Source organism: Oncorhynchus tshawytscha, linkage group LG07 (assembly GCF_018296145.1).
Source record: "Oncorhynchus tshawytscha isolate Ot180627B linkage group LG07, Otsh_v2.0, whole genome shotgun sequence".
Taxonomy (NCBI): Eukaryota; Metazoa; Chordata; class Actinopteri; order Salmoniformes; family Salmonidae; genus Oncorhynchus; species Oncorhynchus tshawytscha.
The window spans coordinates 52,282,062-52,300,250 of NC_056435.1; the positions used below are offsets into that span (position 1 = coordinate 52,282,062).

General features: G+C 42.6%; 1 protein-coding gene across 2 annotated transcripts in view; it reads right to left on the reverse strand.

Annotated features, from left to right (window-relative positions):
- LOC112254800 (sodium- and chloride-dependent GABA transporter 2-like) overlaps nucleotides 1–17,956 on the reverse strand; it is a 37,585-nt gene extending 19,629 nt beyond the window's left edge. The window contains exons 1-5 of one of the 2 annotated variants that reach the window (XM_042324605.1): nucleotides 17,843–17,955; nucleotides 17,029–17,225; nucleotides 16,772–16,819; nucleotides 12,713–12,847; nucleotides 10,217–10,357 (exon numbers count right to left, since the gene is read on the reverse strand). In XM_042324605.1, the coding sequence (XP_042180539.1) occupies nucleotides 10,217–10,357; nucleotides 12,713–12,797 (226 nt within the window). In that variant the 5' untranslated portion in view covers nucleotides 12,798–12,847; nucleotides 16,772–16,819; nucleotides 17,029–17,225; nucleotides 17,843–17,955. Of the gene's footprint in view, nucleotides 1–10,216; nucleotides 10,358–12,712; nucleotides 12,848–16,771; nucleotides 16,820–17,028; nucleotides 17,226–17,842 lie in introns of both variants that reach the window. The other variant, XM_042324604.1, reaches the window with a different exon arrangement.
- Between the last annotated feature and the right edge of the window lie 233 nt (nucleotides 17,957–18,189).

Here is an 18,189-nt window from a genome sequence, read left to right on the forward strand (position 1 = left end):
ACTGAATACAAACAGTGCAGCTATTCCCTCCGCAAGGCTATCAAACAAGCTAAGCGCCAGTACAGAGACAAAGTAGAATCTCAATTCAACGGCTCAGACACAAGAGGCATGTGGCAGGGTCTACAGTCAATCACGGACTACAGGAAGAAACCCAGCCCAGTCACGGACCAGGATGTCTTGCTCCCAGGCAGACTAAATAACTTTTTTGCCCGCTTTGAGGACAATACAGTGCCACTGACACGGCCTGCAACGGAAACATGCGGTCTCTCCTTCACTGCAGCCGAAGTGAGTAAGACATTTAAACGTGTTAACCCTCGCAAGGCTGCAGGCCCAGACGGCATCCCCAGCCGCGCCCTCAGAGCATGCGCAGACCAGCTGGCCGGTGTGTTTACGGACATATTCAATCAATCCCTATACCAGTCTGCTGTTCCCACATGCTTCAAGAGGGCCACCATTGTTCCTGTTCCCAAGAAAGCTAAGGTAACTGAGCTAAACGACTACCGCCCCGTAGCACTCACATCCGTCATCATGAAGTGCTTTGAGAGACTAGTCAAGGACCATATCACCTCCACCCTACCTGACACCCTTGACCCACTCCAATTTGCTTACCGCCCAAATAGGTCCACAGACGATGCAATCTCAACCACACTGCACACTGCCCTAACCCATCTGGACAAGAGGAATACCTATGTGAGAATGCTGTTCATCGACTACAGCTCGGCATTCAACACCATAGTACCCTCCAAGCTCGTCATCAAGCTCGAGACCCTGGGTCTCGACCCCGCCCTGTGCAACTGGGTACTGGACTTCCTGACGGGCCGCCCCCAGGTGGTGAGGGTAGGCAACAACATCTCCTCCCCGCTGATCCTCAACACTGGGGCCCCACAAGGGTGCGTTCTGAGCCCTCTCCTGTACTCCCTGTTCACCCACGACTGCGTGGCCATGCACGCCTCCAACTCAATCATCAAGTTTGCGGGCGACACAACAGTGGTAGGCTTGATTACCAACAACGACGAGACGGCCTACAGGGAGGAGGTGAGGGCCCTCGGAGTGTGGTGTCAGGAAAATAACCTCACACTCAACGTCAACAAAACTAAGGAGATGATTGTGGACTTCAGGAAACAGCAGAGGGAACACCCCCATCCACATCGATGGAACAGTAGTGGAGAGGGTAGCAAGTTTTAAGTTCCTCGGCATACACATCACAGACAAACTGAATTGGTCCACTCACACAGACAGCATCGTGAGGAAGGTGCAGCAGCGCCTCTTCAACCTCAGGAGGCTGAAGAAATTCGGCTTGTCACCAAAAGCACTCACAAACTTCTACAGATGCACAATCGAGAGCATCCTGGCGGGCTGTATCACCGCCTGGTATGGCAACTGCACCGCCCTCAACCGTAAGGCTCTCCAGAGGGTAGTGAGGTCTGCACAACGCATCACCGGGGGCAAACTACCTGCCCTCCAGGACACCTACACCACCCGATGCTACAGGAAGGCCATAAAGATCGTCAAGGACATCAACCACCCGAGCCACTGCCTGTTCACCCCACTGTCATCCAGAAGGCGAGGTCAGTACAGGTGCATCAAAGCTGGGACCGAGAGACTGAAAAACAGCTTCTATCTCAAGGCCATCAGACTGTTAAACAGCCACCACTAACATTGAGTGGCTACTGCCAACACACTGTCAATGACACTGACTCTACTCCAGCCACTTTAATCATGGGAATTGATGGGAAATGATGTAAATATATCACTAGCCACTTTAAACAATGCTACCTTACATAATGTTACTTACCCTACATTGTTCATCTCATATGCATACGTTGATACTGTACTCTATATCATCGACTGCATCCTTATGTAATACATGTATCACTAGCCACTTTAACTATGCCACTTGGTTTACATACTTATCTCATATGTATATACTGTACTCGATATCATCTACTGTATCTTGCCTATGCTGCTCTGTACCATCACTCATTCATATATCCTTATGTACATATTCCTTATCCCCTTACACTGTGTATAAGACAGTAGGTTTTTTGGAATTGTTAGTTAGATTACTTGCTCGTTATTACTGCATTGGCGGAACTAGAAGCACAAGCATTTCGCTACACTCGCATTAACTTCTGCTAACCATGTGTATGTGACAAATAAAATTTGATTTGATTTGATTTGATTTAGAGACAACAGGAGCGGTAGAGATACTCTGAATGATCGGCTATGAAAAGCCAACTGACATTTACTCCTGAGGTGCTGACCTGTTGCACCCTCGACAACCGCTGTGATTAATATTATTTGACCCTGCTGGTCATCTAGGAACATTTGTACATCTTGGCCATGTTCTGTTATAATCTCAACCCGGCACAGTCAGAAGAGGACTGGCCACCCCTCATAGCCTGGTTCCTCTCTAGGTTTCTTCCTAGGTTCTGGCATGTCTAAGGAGTTTTCCCTAGCCACCGTGCTTCTACATCTGCATTGCTTACTGTTTGGGGTTTTAGGCTGGGTTTCTGTACAGCACTTTGAGATATCAGCTGATGTAAGAAGGGCTTAATAAATACATTTGATTTGATTTGAATGCCAAGTCTGGAGGAAGCCTGGCACCATCCCTATGGTGATGCATGGTGGTGGCAGCATCATAGTGTGGGGATGTTTTTCAGCGGCAGGGACTGGGAGACTAGTCAGGATCGAGGGAAAGATAAACGGAGCAAAGTACAGAAAGATCCTTGAAAACCTGCTCCAGAGCGCTCAGGACCTCAGACTGGGGTAAAGGTTCATCTTCCAACAGGACAATGACCCAAAGCACACATCCAAGACAATGCGTCGGGACCAATGCTTCGGGACCAATCTCTGAATGTCCTTGAGTGGCCCAGCCAGAGCCCGGACTTGAACCCGATTGAACATCTCTGGAGAGACCTGAAAATAGCTGTGCAGCGACAGTCCCCATCCAATCTGACAGCGCTTCAGAGGTTCTGCAGAGATGAATGAGAGAAACTCTCCAAATACAGGTGTGCCAAGCTTGTACCGTCTTACCAAAAAAGACTCAAAGCTGTAATCGCTGCCAAAGGTGTAATCGCTGCCAAATTGGTACCCCAGGTAATCTTAGGTTTTATTACATACAGTCGGGAGTAACTACTGGATATAAGAGTAACGTCAACTCACCATCATTACGACCAGGAATATGACTTTCCCGAAGCAGATCCTCTGTTTTGCCCACCACCCAGGACAATGGATCGGATCCCAGCCGGCGAACCAAAACAACATCGCCGTAAAAGGGGCAGACGAAGCGGTGTCTGGTCATGCTCTGGAGACGGGCACATCGCGCACCGCTCCCGAGCATACTACCTGCCAATGTCCACTCTCTTGACAACAAGGTTGATGAAATCCAAGCAAGCATACTCTTCCAGAGAGACATAAGAGACTGTAACGTTCTTTGCTTCACGTAAACATGGCTCACTCGAGACACGCTATCAGAGTTGGTACAGCCAGCTGGTTTCTTCACGCATCGCGTCAACAGAAACAAGCATCTTTCTGGTAAGAAGAGGGGCGGGGGGGGGTATGCCTTATGATTAATGAGACGTGGTGTGATCATAACAACATACAGGAACTCAAGTCCTTCTGTTCACCTGACTTAGAATTCCTCACAATCAAATGTCGACCGCATTATCTACCAAGAGAATTCTCTTTGATTATAATCACAGCCGCATATATTCCCCCCCAAGCAGACACAGATGGCCCTGAACAAACTTTATTTGACTCTATGTAAACTGGAAACCACAAATCCTGAGGCTGCATTCATTGTAGTTGGGGATTTTAACAAGGCTAATCTGAAAACAAGACTCCCTACATTCTATCAGCATATCGATTGTGCTCCCAGGGCTGGTAAAACCCTGGATCATTGTTACTCTAACTTCCATGATGCATATAAGGCCCTCCCCCGCCCTCCTTTTGGAAAAGCTGACAGCGACTCCATTTTGTTGCTCCCAGCTTATAAACAGAGACTAAAACAGGAAGCACCCGTGCTCAGGTCTGTTCAATGCTGGTCCTACCAATCTGATTCCACGCTTCAAGATTGCTTCGATCATGTACCCACAGCAACTATTAAAACATTCCCAAACCAGAAACCGTGGATTGATGGCAGCATTTGCACGAAACTGAATGCGCAAACCACTGCTTTTAACCAGAGCAAGGTGACCGGAAACATGACTGAATACAAACAGTGTAGCTATTCCCTCCGCAAGGCAATCAAACAAGCTAAGCTTCAGTATAGAGACAAAGTAGAGTCGCAATTCAACGGCTCAGATACAAGAGGTATATGGCAGGGTCTACAGTAAATCACGGATTACAAAAAGAAAACCAGCCCCGTCGTGGACCAGGATGTCTTGCTCCAAGACAGACTAAACAACTTCTTTGCTCGCTTTGAGGACAATACAGTGCCACTGACACGGTATAAAAACCTGTTTTTGCTTTGTCATTATAGGGTATTGTGTGTAGATTGAATAAACTATTTAAACCATTTTAGAATAAGGCTGTAACGTAACAAAATGTGGAAAAAGTCAAGGGGTCTGAACACTTGAGTGAGGACCTAAGTGTGTAGGAAAGGGCCGACAGGAAAGGGGAGAAATCTATGTCTTCATTGAGTCCTGGATAGGTGAGGCTTTTGAGGGTATGGATCCAGTATGAAGTAGTTGTCAATGAATAAAGAGGCTGTCATTCACCCCGACTAATTCAGGTTGAGTTGAATACCAATGTAGCTATTTTTATGTTTTACTGGAGTTTACATTTGAAGGTCTGGTACCAGCAAAACCCCTTCAATGTGAAGGCCTATAGATCCTGTGTGGCTCAGTTGGTAGAGCGTGGTGCTTGAATGACAATGTTGTGGGTTCGATCCCTACGGGGAACCAGTATGAAAAAATAGGAACTCACTACAGCAAATTGCTCTGGAAAGGATTGTCTGCTAAATGACCAAAAAAAGGCCTGTTCCTCTACTAGTGTGGCACACATAAACTATTCCTTCTGACCTAGTCCACCTTTCTACCCATTAATACAAACTACATTGAACTCCTTCACTAAAAGGTGTCTTATGAGGTAGAACATTTAATGAACAGAAGAAACGCCAGCACAACTTGAACCCCCACAAAAATTCAAATGTGTGGATTTCTTAATAAAAACCCTTGGTTGCAGGATTACCTTCCTACATCCAGGACAGTCTTTATGCAGCAACATAGTCCATGATGAAGGCATTTAGGCTTTATAATGAGTCAAGACCTGGTGACCTGATGCCCCCTAGTGACTTTATTGTGCAACTCACTGTGGACCCTAAATAACAATGTCTTCCTGGTCCAGGACCAACTGTAAAGACAGGATAAGGGGATAGCTTTGGGAGCTTGTTTCGCACCAAATAATGCTAACTTGTTTTTAGGACTATGGGAGGACTGGTTTATATACTTTGCCACCAATACCTTTCAAGACAAGATTGTCTTGTGGGGCCGGTACATTGATGTAGTGATTCTGTCTTCTCTGACTCTGAACAGAAACTGTTGGATTTCCATGCATAAAATAACTGAACCAATGAAAACCTGAAGCTGAGCTTGGAGTGTGATCAAACCAAGATCAACTTTCTTGACTGAAAAAATCGCAAAGGACGACCAAAGCAATTTACACACTTATATCTACAGAAAAAGCATGGATCGGAACACCATAATGCATGAAGACAGTTTCCACCCCCTGTGGCTTTTCAACAACATTCCATTTGCACAATTAAACGTGTACAGTATGTGACATGCAGCAATGCTTTAAGCAGAGAGGGTACCAGCCTCAGGTGCTTACACAAGCTCATAACAGAGCCCTGTCACTTGATAGAAATGAGCTGCTTTGTCACAAACATAAACGAGAACAGGCTCAAAAGCCCTATTTTGTTACACGGTACAGTATTGAAGCAGTCCAAATCAGACAAATCATCAAAAGTAATTGGGACATCATCCATAGTGACCCCACATTATGTGAAATGTTAACTGAACCTCCTGGGCTCAGTTTCAGTTTCAGACTAGCCCCCACAATAAATTACAAACTAGTAAGGAGCTACCTACGTACTGGATGCATACCTTCAAAGGCCTTGTCACAGACTGACCAGGTGAATCCAGGTGAAAGCTATGATCCCTTATTGATGCCACTGGTTAAACCCACTTTAATCATTGTAGATGAAGAAAAGGAGACAGGTTAAAGAAGGATTTTTAAGCCTTGAGACAATTGAGACATGGATTGTGTGTGTGTGCCATTCAGAAGGTGAATGGGCAAGACAAAAGATTTATTAGCCTTTGACTGGGGTATGGTAGTAGTTTTCAGGTGCAAAGGTTTGAGTGTGTCAAGAACTGCAACATTGCTGGGTTTTTCATGTTCAACAGTTCCCTGTGTATATCAAGAATGGTCTACCACCAAAAGGACATCCATCCATGGGCCAGCATCACTGTGGAATGCTTTCGACACCATGCCCCAACGCAATATTAGGATGGTATTCCTAATGTTTTGTACACTCAGTGTAGATTTCTCCTCTTTCATGTAGGCCTTTTTATTTTACCTTTATGGTATGGCTCTCTGATTCAGAGGGGTTGAGTTAAATGCAGAAGACACATTTCAGTTGCGGAAGACACATTTCAGTTGCACAACTGACTAGATATCCCCCTTTCCCTTTATTAACTGTTATGAAATACACTACATGACCAGAAGCATGTGGACACCTACTCGTCAAACATCTCATTCCAAAATCATCGGCATTAATATGGAGTTGGTCGCCCCTTTGCTAGGGAAGGCTGGGAAGGCTTTCCACTAGATGTTGGAACATTGCTGCGGAAATCGACTCTGCCGCACAAGCATGCTTTTGCGGCACAGTCGATAGCACGCCGGACCTCGGGCTCGAAGGTCGAGGGTTCAAGACCCGCTCCCTGCTGTTTCATTACAATACTGTAAATTAAAGATACACATTTTTGATAAGAGTATTATTAAAATGATTTATACTTTTAATAATACTCTTATCAAAAATGTGTATCTTTAATTTACAGTATTGCGCGAGGACGCGCTCTTTGAAAGGAGGGAGTAGTGTAACGACCCTGGGTTTATACTGTTTTAATCATGTTATGAGGCTATACAGTATTTGTTTACATTTACAATGTTTACAAACATTGGAGTCATTTTTGGTTCTCATGGAGTGACAGTTTAACTAAACTAAAAACAAAAAGCAAAAAAAAAAGGACTGACCATCCATGTGATCAAAATGACAGTTTAAGTCTATACAGTGTTGTTTACAAGGAGTAAAACAAGCTTATATTTGGGGTTCTATTAGAAAGAAAATGATAATCTCATGATGGATATATAAGTTATATTCTTCAAGAATCAATGAGTATTTATCATACATTTAAAAGGAATTTAGCGAAATAAGGTACAGTAGCTTTATTCACATCAGGGGAATATTGTTAAACAAGGTAGCTATAATCACAACAGGAAAATTTAGCAAAACAAGGTAGCTTTATTCACATCAGGGGAATTTAGCAAAACAAGGTAGCTTTATTCACATCAAGGGAATTTATCTGATTACGGTGCAACTCTACACGATTCAAGGTTGCTGCGTTCACGTCAGGGGTTCATAGCAGGTGTGAAACTTAAGTGCACCTCCCTATAATTCAAGGTTGATGCATTCACGTCAGGTGAACATAGCAGGGGTGAAACTTTGGTGTTACTCCATACGATATGACATGTGGCTCTGTACACGCCAGGGGAATGGAGCAGGAGTTAATGACTTTGTTGAAACTCCACATGACATGATTATTGCATTTCCATTTTGGTTTTTGTGTGTGGTGTACTTGCATTCAGTAGCATCTATGAATCACATGATTATGCATAGTATTGACGTAAAACAGAAGAACTAAGGATACCGATGTGAGAATCTCTCTGGTGTTTACAGAACAACAAGTGCTGTGAGATTAGGATATCAGGATTCAAGGATGCTGTGAGATTAGGATATCAGGACATGCTTAGACAAAGCAATTATAATAGTAGAACGAAGGATAGCAATACATAAGAAAATGAATGGCTGCAGCATTGCTGTTATAATGAGAACATGATGTATGGAATGCTAAACATAAATTTAGGAAAGTGGGTATTCTTATTTTAAATGTATGTAGTTCTATCCTTGTGCTGTACTTGTCTATTAAAGGGAAACTTCAGGATTTTGGCAATGAGGCAATACTTCCCCAGAGTATATCAAGTCTCTGCATCCAGTATGAAGTAAGTTAGAGTTAGTTTCACGAGCCAATGCTAACTAGCATTAGCACAATGACTGGAAGTCTATGGGTATCTGCTAGCCTTATTAACTGTTATTATCTGTGTTCTTAACTGCTATTACATATGTTATTAACCCTAAAGTAAGACTAGTTGTCGCTATTGGATCTTAATAAATAAAAATCAAATAAAAGGTTACCAACCAGCCACTGACGAAATACACGCCTGCAATTCTTACATCGTAGAGCAGTAGGAGAGAATGGTTTAATCCCTATAGCATATTCAGAGATCGATTTATAGCCATTAATCTAAAATAATTCATAGGTTTTAAACAAAAAAACACTTCTTGCTTGTCATAGATGGACAAGATTAATATGAGATGAAAGGCGAGTTCCCAATGAGTTCAGGAAGCCAAGCTAGGGCTATCTGACATTCACAGTGGTGGGGGCAGATGTTTTGATCAAGCGAGACCTTTGGAAAATATGCACATTTTCTTTAACACTAAACATACAACTATGCATTTTACAGTTATAAGTGTCACTCACCCAAGAGGGAATATCATGACATAAAAAAGGTGAAATCTTAGTTAATGGTTTTATATTTTTTTTATACTATATTTAGAAAGCATAATTGTCATTTCAAGCCTTATTCATAGTTTTGTTGAATAGGCAAAAGTCATAGAAAATATTTCATATTTTCATATTAATATCATATTTATACTGTTCCTCAAAAGTGACTACACCTCATCAATGTATAACTATTTTTACCAGAAAGGTGAGATTTTAACCTTTCTTGTAGTGTGCAGCATTACTTATTTATGGTCCCCATGATAAATAATTACTTTCGGGGATTAGATTACATGTAGTTACATTTAAGAGGTTTTAAAGTCAATCCCTGCTACAACTAGGTTCTGAAGTTTTACCTGCTTACCATCAAGGAAAAACTCTGGGCCCAAGGGGAATAAAACTTTGCCCCCACTTCTGGGACCTGTGGCCACCTCTGCTCAAAAATATAAATACCAAATGATTTACCCTCCAGAATATGTCTCCCCACCAAGTTGAGTTGATAACCCATAGCATTCAAAGTCAAGAGTCAAAAGTTAAATATGGCAGTGGCAGCCATATCGGCGGCCATCTTAGTTCACACCAGTATGTCAGATTAACTGAATCGCCAATTTCTCAGCCTCTCAGTATCAGAGGAACACAAAACTTTGAATGAATAACAGACAAAGGTTTATGACAAGTTTTTGTGATTGATATTGATCAAAAATAACTTAAAACATGAAAAGCGTACATCACATTTGACTATAAAGGTGTGAAAAGGTTAATAAAATAAAAATGTGTTACTGCTTGACAGACAGTCTCTTCGCAATCATTACCAATTTGGAGTTGGCACTTTTAAGTATATAAACATGTTGCCACTTTTAAGGCTCAGACACACCAATAGCTTTTGCCAACCGATAGTACTTAGCACCTCTGAACAGAGTGCCGGATGTAATTTGCAAAATGAGTGCAAATCGATTCCTCATATAGAATCGTACAAAAATGTTGGGAGCCAGACATCCATCAGCAGGTGGTCCCAAAAACAAACCACGCCGAACAAGCAGCAGACGAACAGAAGATCGACAATCGGCGTGGTGTGTGTTGTCCTTTAGGGTTAATTGTTATTCCCTATGTAATTAACTTATTTGCTGTGTATTAATGTTATTAACTATTAATACATGTTTTATTAACTGTTACATGTTATTACTTGTGTTATCACCTGTTATTACCTGTCATTGCTTGTGTAATTTACCTATTGTATATGTCAATATGCATATATTTGTAACTGCTATTGCCCATGTTACAAACTGTTATTACCTGTGTTATTGACTGTTATTACCCATGTTGCTGTTATTACCTGTGTTATTGACTGTTATTACCCATGTTTCTGTTATTACCTGTATTCCAGGGGTTTCTGCAGCTGGCCCATGGCACCTCGGCACTGAAGGAGGAGAACAAGTAGAAGAAGGCCCAGGCCTGGATGATGATGTATGACACTGCAGCATACGCAATGACCACCTGGGTGGCATAACCAATCCCTGGGGATAAACAAAACTAATGTAAATCTAAGTGCACTTAAATATAAATGTAAATGTTCACACTTTCCTGTTTGCAGGTTTTGTGTTTTCCACCCTGATGAGGTTGGCTTTGAGGGAATGTTGTTACGGCCGTGTATATCCCCCCTCAAGCCGATACCACGACGGCCCTCAAGGAACTTCACTGGACTTTATGCAAACTGGAAACAATATATCCTCAAGTTGCAATTATTGTAGCTGGGGATTTTAACAAAGCAAAGTTGAGGAAAAGGCTGCCTAAATTCAATCAACATATTGACTGTAGTACTCTCGCTGCTAAATCACTAGACCACTGTTACACCAACTTCCGGGATGCATACAAGGCCCTCTCCCGCCCTCCATTCGGCAAATCTGACCCCGACTACATTTTGCTCCACCTTTGCTATAGGCAGAAACTCAAACAGGAAGTACATGTGCTAAGGACTATTCAACGCTGGTCTGACCAACCGGAATCCACGCTTCAAGATGGTTTTGGACTGGGATATGTTCCGGGTAGCTTCTGAGAATAGTATTGACAAATATACTGAAACGGTGACTGAGTTTATCAGGAAGTGTATAGGAGATGTTGTACCCACTGTGACTATTAAAATCTACCATAACCAGACACCGTGGATAGATGGCAGCATTTGTGTTAAACTGAAAGTGAAAGTGCGAACCACCACATTTAACCATGGCAAGGTGACTGGGAATATGGCAGAATAGAAACAGAGTAGTTATTCCCTCCGCAAGGCATTCAAACAGTTAAAATGTCAGTATAGAGACAAAGTGGAGTCTCAAGTCAACGGCTCAGACACAAGACAGGGTCTACAGACAATCACAGACTACAAAAGGAAAAACAGCCACGTCGTGGACACTGACATCTTGCTTCCGGACAAGCTAAACACCTTCTTTGCCCGCTTTGAGGATAACACAGAGCCACTGATGCGGCGCACTACCAAGGACTGCGGGCTCTCCTTCTCCGTGGCCGACGTGCGGCCCAGATGGCATCCCTAGCCGTGTCCTCAAAGCATTTGCAAACCAGCTGGCTGGTGTGTTTATGGACATATTCAATCTCTCCCTATCCCAGTCTGCTGTCCCCACATGCTTCAAGATGGCCACCATTGTTCCTGTACCCAAGAAAGCAAAGGTAACTGAACTAAATGACTACCGCCCCGTAGCACTCACTTCTGTCATCATGAAGTGCTTTGAGAGACTAGTCAAGGATCATATCACCTCTACCTTACCTGTCACCCTAGACCAACTTCAATTTGCTTACTGTCCCAATAGGTCCACAGACGATGTAATTGTCATCACACTGCACACTGCCCTATCCCATCTGGACAAGAGGAATACCTATGTAAGAATGCTGTTCATTGACTATAGCTCAGCATTCATCGCCATAGTACCCTCCAAGCTCATCATTAAGCTCGAGGCCCTGGGTCTGAACCACGCCCTATGCAATTGGGTCCTGGAATTGCTGACGGGCCGCCCCCAGGTCCTGAAGGTAGGGAACAACACCTCCACTTCGCAGATCCTCAACACTGGGGCCCCACAAGGGTGCATGATCAGCCCCCTCCTGTACTCCCTGTTCACTCATGATTGCGTGGCCAAGCACACCACCAACTCAATCATCAAGTTTGCAGACGACACAACAGTAGTAGGGTTGACTACCAACAACAAGCCTACAGGGAGGAATTGGGGGCTCTGTGGTGCAAGGAAAATAACCTCTCACAATTTTTTTTTAAATATAGGTTTCAAAATTATTGCTAACAAAGGGTATATAACAAAGTATTGAGATAAACTTTTGTTATTGACCAAATACTTATCTTCCACCATAATTTGCAAATAAATTCATTAAAAATCCTACAATGTGATTTTCTGGATTTTTTTTCTCATTTTGTCTGTCATAGTTGAAGTGTACCTATAATGAAAATTACAGGCCTCTCTCATCTTTTTAAGTGGGAGAACTTGCACAATTGGTGGCTGACTAAATACTTTTTTCCCCCACTGTATTGTGTGGAATATTTCCCCTTGGCGTCACCTGCTATTTACAAAACAAAATCCATCAGCACAGCACAGTACTGTACTATGAGGGTCCCTAAAATGAAATGTTCTTGCAGCTATAAATTATAGCTAAATTATACCATTATTTATAAATTATACCATTATTTATCTCTCTCTCTCACACACACACACACACACACACACACACACACACACACACACACACACACACACACACACACACACACACACACACACACACACACACACACACACACACACACACACACACACACACAGGGATTCTATATGAAATTCTATTCTTGCAGTAGTAACCTTCAAAGAGAGGGCAGAAGTGTCTCCAGCAGGTGATGCAGCCCTGCGAGGTGTACTGTCCCATGGCTGTCTCCAGGAGGAACATGGGGATCCCACAGGAGAGCAGGAACAGAACATAGGGAATCAGGAATGCACCTATGAGGAAGGTTACAAAGTGTTGTTATGCATAACTTGATCCACATGCCGAGTGGAGGATGCCCTTCATGCCAACCTCATAAAATGTTAATCACATGGTCTAGACCAGCAGTTCCCAAACTGTGGGGCCTAGAGGGCGCAAGTTTTTTTTTTAAGGAACTCAGTCTGGCTTTCAACTTACTCCTGAAAGATGTAATAGTAGAATGCACAAGGCACAATTTCAAAATTGAGTAGTGCATCATCAGTTTTCCTATTTATAACTTTTTAGAAATCTAGATTAACTAGCCCATGTCAGCTAAGGTCTTTTAGCTAGGTTTTGTAGCCCATTGATTTTCTTGTAATGTTTGAGTAACTCAAATATCACCAGAAACACACATAAGACAATGCAAAATGTGAACAATTGCAGGAAATTTGCTCTGACCCCCTCTGGTGGCATTTGTTAAATGACACATAATATTGAATACTACCCTCATTAAGTACAATTCGGTCTCCAACTATAAGTCCTACAAACACATGTTTACTACAGTTAAAAAGGTAAGAACTGTGGGATTCAGATGAAGGTGGGGGGGTGTCCCGAAAAGAGATTTGAGCGGTTTGTTACGAGATAAAATATGTCACCAATTACTGTTCCAAAGGGAGTGTATTTTTTGTTGTTGTTGGAAAATAACATTTCAAATCTTTTACCTAATGGTGGCGCTGTAAACACGGACAAATTCCCATTGGAACACAGCCATTTTAAAACCAATCCAATCCAATTTTATTGGTCACATACACGTGTTTAGCCGATGTTATTAGCAAAATGCTTCTACTCTAGCTCCGACAGTGCAGTAATATCTAACAAGTAATATCTAACAAAAAAAAACATATACCCAATACACACAATAAGTAAAGCAATGGAATTAAGAATATATAAATATATGGACAAGCAATGTCAGAGCGGCATAGACTAAGATACAGTAGAATAGTATAGAATAAAGTATATACATATGAGATGAGTAATGCAAGATTATTATTATTATTAGATTAAACATTATTAAAGTGACATTTAGCTGTTTTTCAGTCTCTCAGTCCCAGCTTTGACGCACCTGTACTGACCTCGCCTTCTGGATGATAACTCAGTGAACAGGCAGTGGCTCGGGTGGCTGTTGTCCTTCATTAACTTTTTGGCCTTCCTGTGACATTAGGTGCTGGCTGTAGGTGTCCTGCAGGGCAGATAGTTTGCACCCGTTGATGCGTTGGGCAGACCGCATCACCCTCTGGAGAGCCCTGCGGTTGCGGGCGGTGCAGTTGCCGTATCAGGCGGTGATACAGCCCGACAGGATGCTCTCAATTGTGTATCTGTAAAAGTTTGTGAGGGTTTAGGTGACAAGCCACATTTCTTCAGCCTCCTGTGGTTGAAGAGGTGCTGTTGCGCAGAGATTGAATATGTCCATAAACACACCAGCCAGCTGGTTTGCGCATGCTCTGAGGACGCGGCTTCAGATCCCATCTGGGCCGCAGCCTTGCGAGGGTTAGCACGTTTAAATGTCTTACTCATGTTGGCCATGGAGAAGGAGAACCCACAGTCCTTGTTAGCGGGCTGCGTCAGTGGCTCTGTGTTATCCTCAAAGTGGGCAAAGAAGGTGTTTAGCTTGTCCGGAAGCAAGACGTTGGTGTCCGCGACGTGGCTGGTTTTCCTTTTGTAGTCCGTGATTGTCTGTAGACCCTGTCACATATGTCTCGTGTCTGAGCGTGTGACTTGAGACTCCAATTTGTCTCTATAATGACGTTTTGCCTGTTTGATTTCCTTGCGGAGGAAATAACTACTCTGTTTCTATTCTGCCATATTCCCAGTCACCTTGCCATCGTTAAATGCGGTGGTTTGCACTTTCATCCTGAAAGTTGGAGTAACAGTGGTCGAGTGATTTAGTAGCGTGAGTACTACAAGCAATATGTTGATCGAATTTAGGCCGCCTTTTACTCAAATTTGCTTTGTTAAAATCCCCAGCTACAATAAATGCAACTTCAGGATATATTGTTTCCAGTTTGCATAAAGTCCAGTGAAGTTCCTTGAGGGCCGTCGTGGTATCGGCTAGAGGGGGGATATACACAGCCATGACTATAACCGAAGAAAATTATCTTGGGAGATAATACGGTCGGCATTTGATTGTGAGATATTCTAGGTGGACAAAAGGACTTGAGTTCCTGTATGTTATCACAATTACACAATGAGTCATTAATCATGAAACACCCCTGCCCTTCTTCTTCCTGGAGAGATATTTATTCCTGTAGGCGCGATGAACTGAGAATCCAGATGGCTAGACCGATTCAGACAGTATATCCCGAGAGAGCCATGTTTCCGTGAAACAGAGTACAGTATGTTACAATCCCTGATGTCTCTCTGGAAAGCAACCCTTGACCTGAGCTCGTCAATTTTATTATCCATGAACATGTTATTTATGAACATTAGCAAGTAATATACTCGGGAGCGGTGGGTGGTGTGCGCGCCTCCTAAATCGGACTAGAATACCACTCCAATTACCGGCGTTGTTTTGGGTCGGCCTCTGGAATCAGTTCAATTGCCCTGGGTGATACGAACAAAGGATCCGCTTTGAGAAAGTCATATTCCTGGTCGTAATGCTGGTAGTTCTGGTGAGTTACCGCCGCTCTGATATCCAATAGGATATTTTAAACATGCAGGGCTTGTGCAATGTGCCATACCTTCATTTTTTGTGTACATATGAGGAGAAAGCTGAAGTCTCTACCTACCCACTGATATAAATATATGCTGGGTCCGACGGGAATAATCTGGTGGGAAGTGAGCTGGCAACCAGAGGGTTGCTGGTATCAATTCCTTCATGCCATTGTCTGCCGTTGTGCCCTTGAGCTATGCACCCCACACAATTTTCAGAGGGGTTGGGTTAAAAGCGGAAGTTAGTAAAGACCTTGTGTACAATAAAGTGATCTTAATACTTGTTTCCCCTTTTACTGTTCACACCCCACACCTATTTAATGCATTCAATGTAGGTATCGGTATCAAACATTTCCTATCAAGCCATACCAGAGGAGATCAAATGTTGCTTCAATTTCACAAGCTATACAATTTTTACAAGCTCAGGTAACACAAGGTACCCTTAATCCTTAACCTACAATTTCCTCGCCCCCATGGAAATCGAATTAACATAATACAAAAATCCCTATCAAAATCCGTCTGTTCAAGCTAGAGATATGTTTTTTTTTGCATGGGCTGCGTCTCAATCCATCACATCCGCAGATATCATCCTTCCAGTGAAAAAGTGGCAGAACTGGAGCAGAGTTTGTCAGACCATGAGACTTCCCCGAAAATTGGTATTTTCACAAAAACATTTAATGATGAGACTCTCACGAACTTGATGGTTTTCTCCATTTTGCTCTAGGACGCCCACAAGCCACAAGATTTGTCTGAAGGTCCCTGGTACCAGTTTTAAAAATGTATGGAATTATATATGGAGATATTGTACTTTAGTGCCTAAAATAAGGAGATAAATACATGTAAAAAACAATTCTAATAGTTTCCTGGTCCTTCTTATATCTCTCAGATATAAGACAGACACTTCAGAACAAACTTCCTTTAGATTTTTGGGGGGGCTATCTGTTGTTCCATGTAGTGAATCCGTTATTCAATGTGTTTCTATTGGCTAATACCAGTAATGGCAAATTCAATGTTTCCTCCACTAATTTTTGTACATATTTTTTATACTTTAAGGGGTCTTAAAATTCCAAATCAAATAGCTAAATGATCTTTAGTATGACCATCTTAAAACAATTCCATATGTTAGATTAGAACCCCCGTTCCCTGGCTTAGACAGGGCTTAGACTCTATGGTTAAAGGGTTTCCAAGACATTTAATCATTAGTTAATTAATATGTAGTTTATAAACAGTTATATAACTCCCTTAAAAGGTACCCTAATGTAAAGTGTCACCAACTACACCCACTACGATCATAATGAAACCTGTGGGGAAAGACAGTACAGTACCTTACAACCATATCAAGTCAAATATTAATTAAGATAAACATAAATAATAAGAATAGCAAGGTTATTCTTTCCCATGGTGTTGACATGGCAATCAAGTTCACTTAGTCCATGACTCTAGTGTAAATGCAGTAGTAGTGTTCAGACAAAGTGTGCAGTTGTCTCGAGCGTGTGGTAGCGTCCCTTACCTCCTCCATTTTTGTAACACAGATATGGGAACCTCCACAAGTTCCCCAGCCCCACCAAGGTGCCTGCCACGGCCAAGAGGAACTCTAGCTTGTTCGCCCACTGGCCACGGTCTAGCAGCAACTGGCTCTTCTTTTGGCCCTTCACCAGACTGATGTCCTGGGCAGGCAGGTTATGACTGTGATCCTTTGGGAAATTTCTAGTCATGGTCACCAGCACACAGCAGTCTTTGGGTTAATAAAATTATACCAAAACCTTGTTTATTTAGGTGTTTGTTAAAAATCATAAAGACAAGCACCAATTTTGATAAATGTTCTCATTGCTTAATTTCCAATTAAATAGCCTATCACTCACTCTGTACGTTCTGAACCTAATCACTCACTCTGTACGTTCTGAACCTAATCACTCACTCTGTACTTTCTGAACCTAGTGAACCACAACACCCCACCTCTTTAAAGTGATTTGGTGCCAATAGGCGTTCCGTCATCTGCAAGGAGTTGGGCATAGATAATGCTGTATCTTCAGGTTGCGCACAGAGATACCTTTGTCCCGTGGTATTCTCACAAGTGTCTGAGGAAGTTCTAATTTTGCATCCATTGTTCTCCCAGTGTGTAACAGCCTAAAACTACTCAGCTGATCCTTACTTGGCACCAGTAGTAAGCTTCATTAATTTGCCCATGTAGGATTACCAACAGTGGACATTTTTCTCAATTTCAGGTTAAAATGTATGGCTATATAGCACAATTACCTGACAATACTAAACCATTTGGATACTGTAGAGTGAAATATGCAGAACAAACATAATAACGTACTTACCCCTCCATTACCATTGTCTCCTCCCCCATCCTCGCAGTGGTCTGGGTCTGTGCTGTAACGGCAGACTGATCAGTATTCCCCTCAGACAGCATGCTCCTAAGCTGCTGCATACCCAGAACAAAGCAGAGATGTCATGAGTAGCCTAGACCAACAATCACAACAAACTAGTCAAACAATTCATTCTTAGTAACTACCCTTCACAACTTTCATCATAATCTTCATACATTGCCTTGAGAATAGGGGGATGGAGGAGGCTGAAAAAAGTATAGCACAAATAAACGGATAGCCAGTCAGGCCTGTTGTATGAGCTTGTTATTGTGGCAAGAGCTGCTACAGAGGAAAACAAC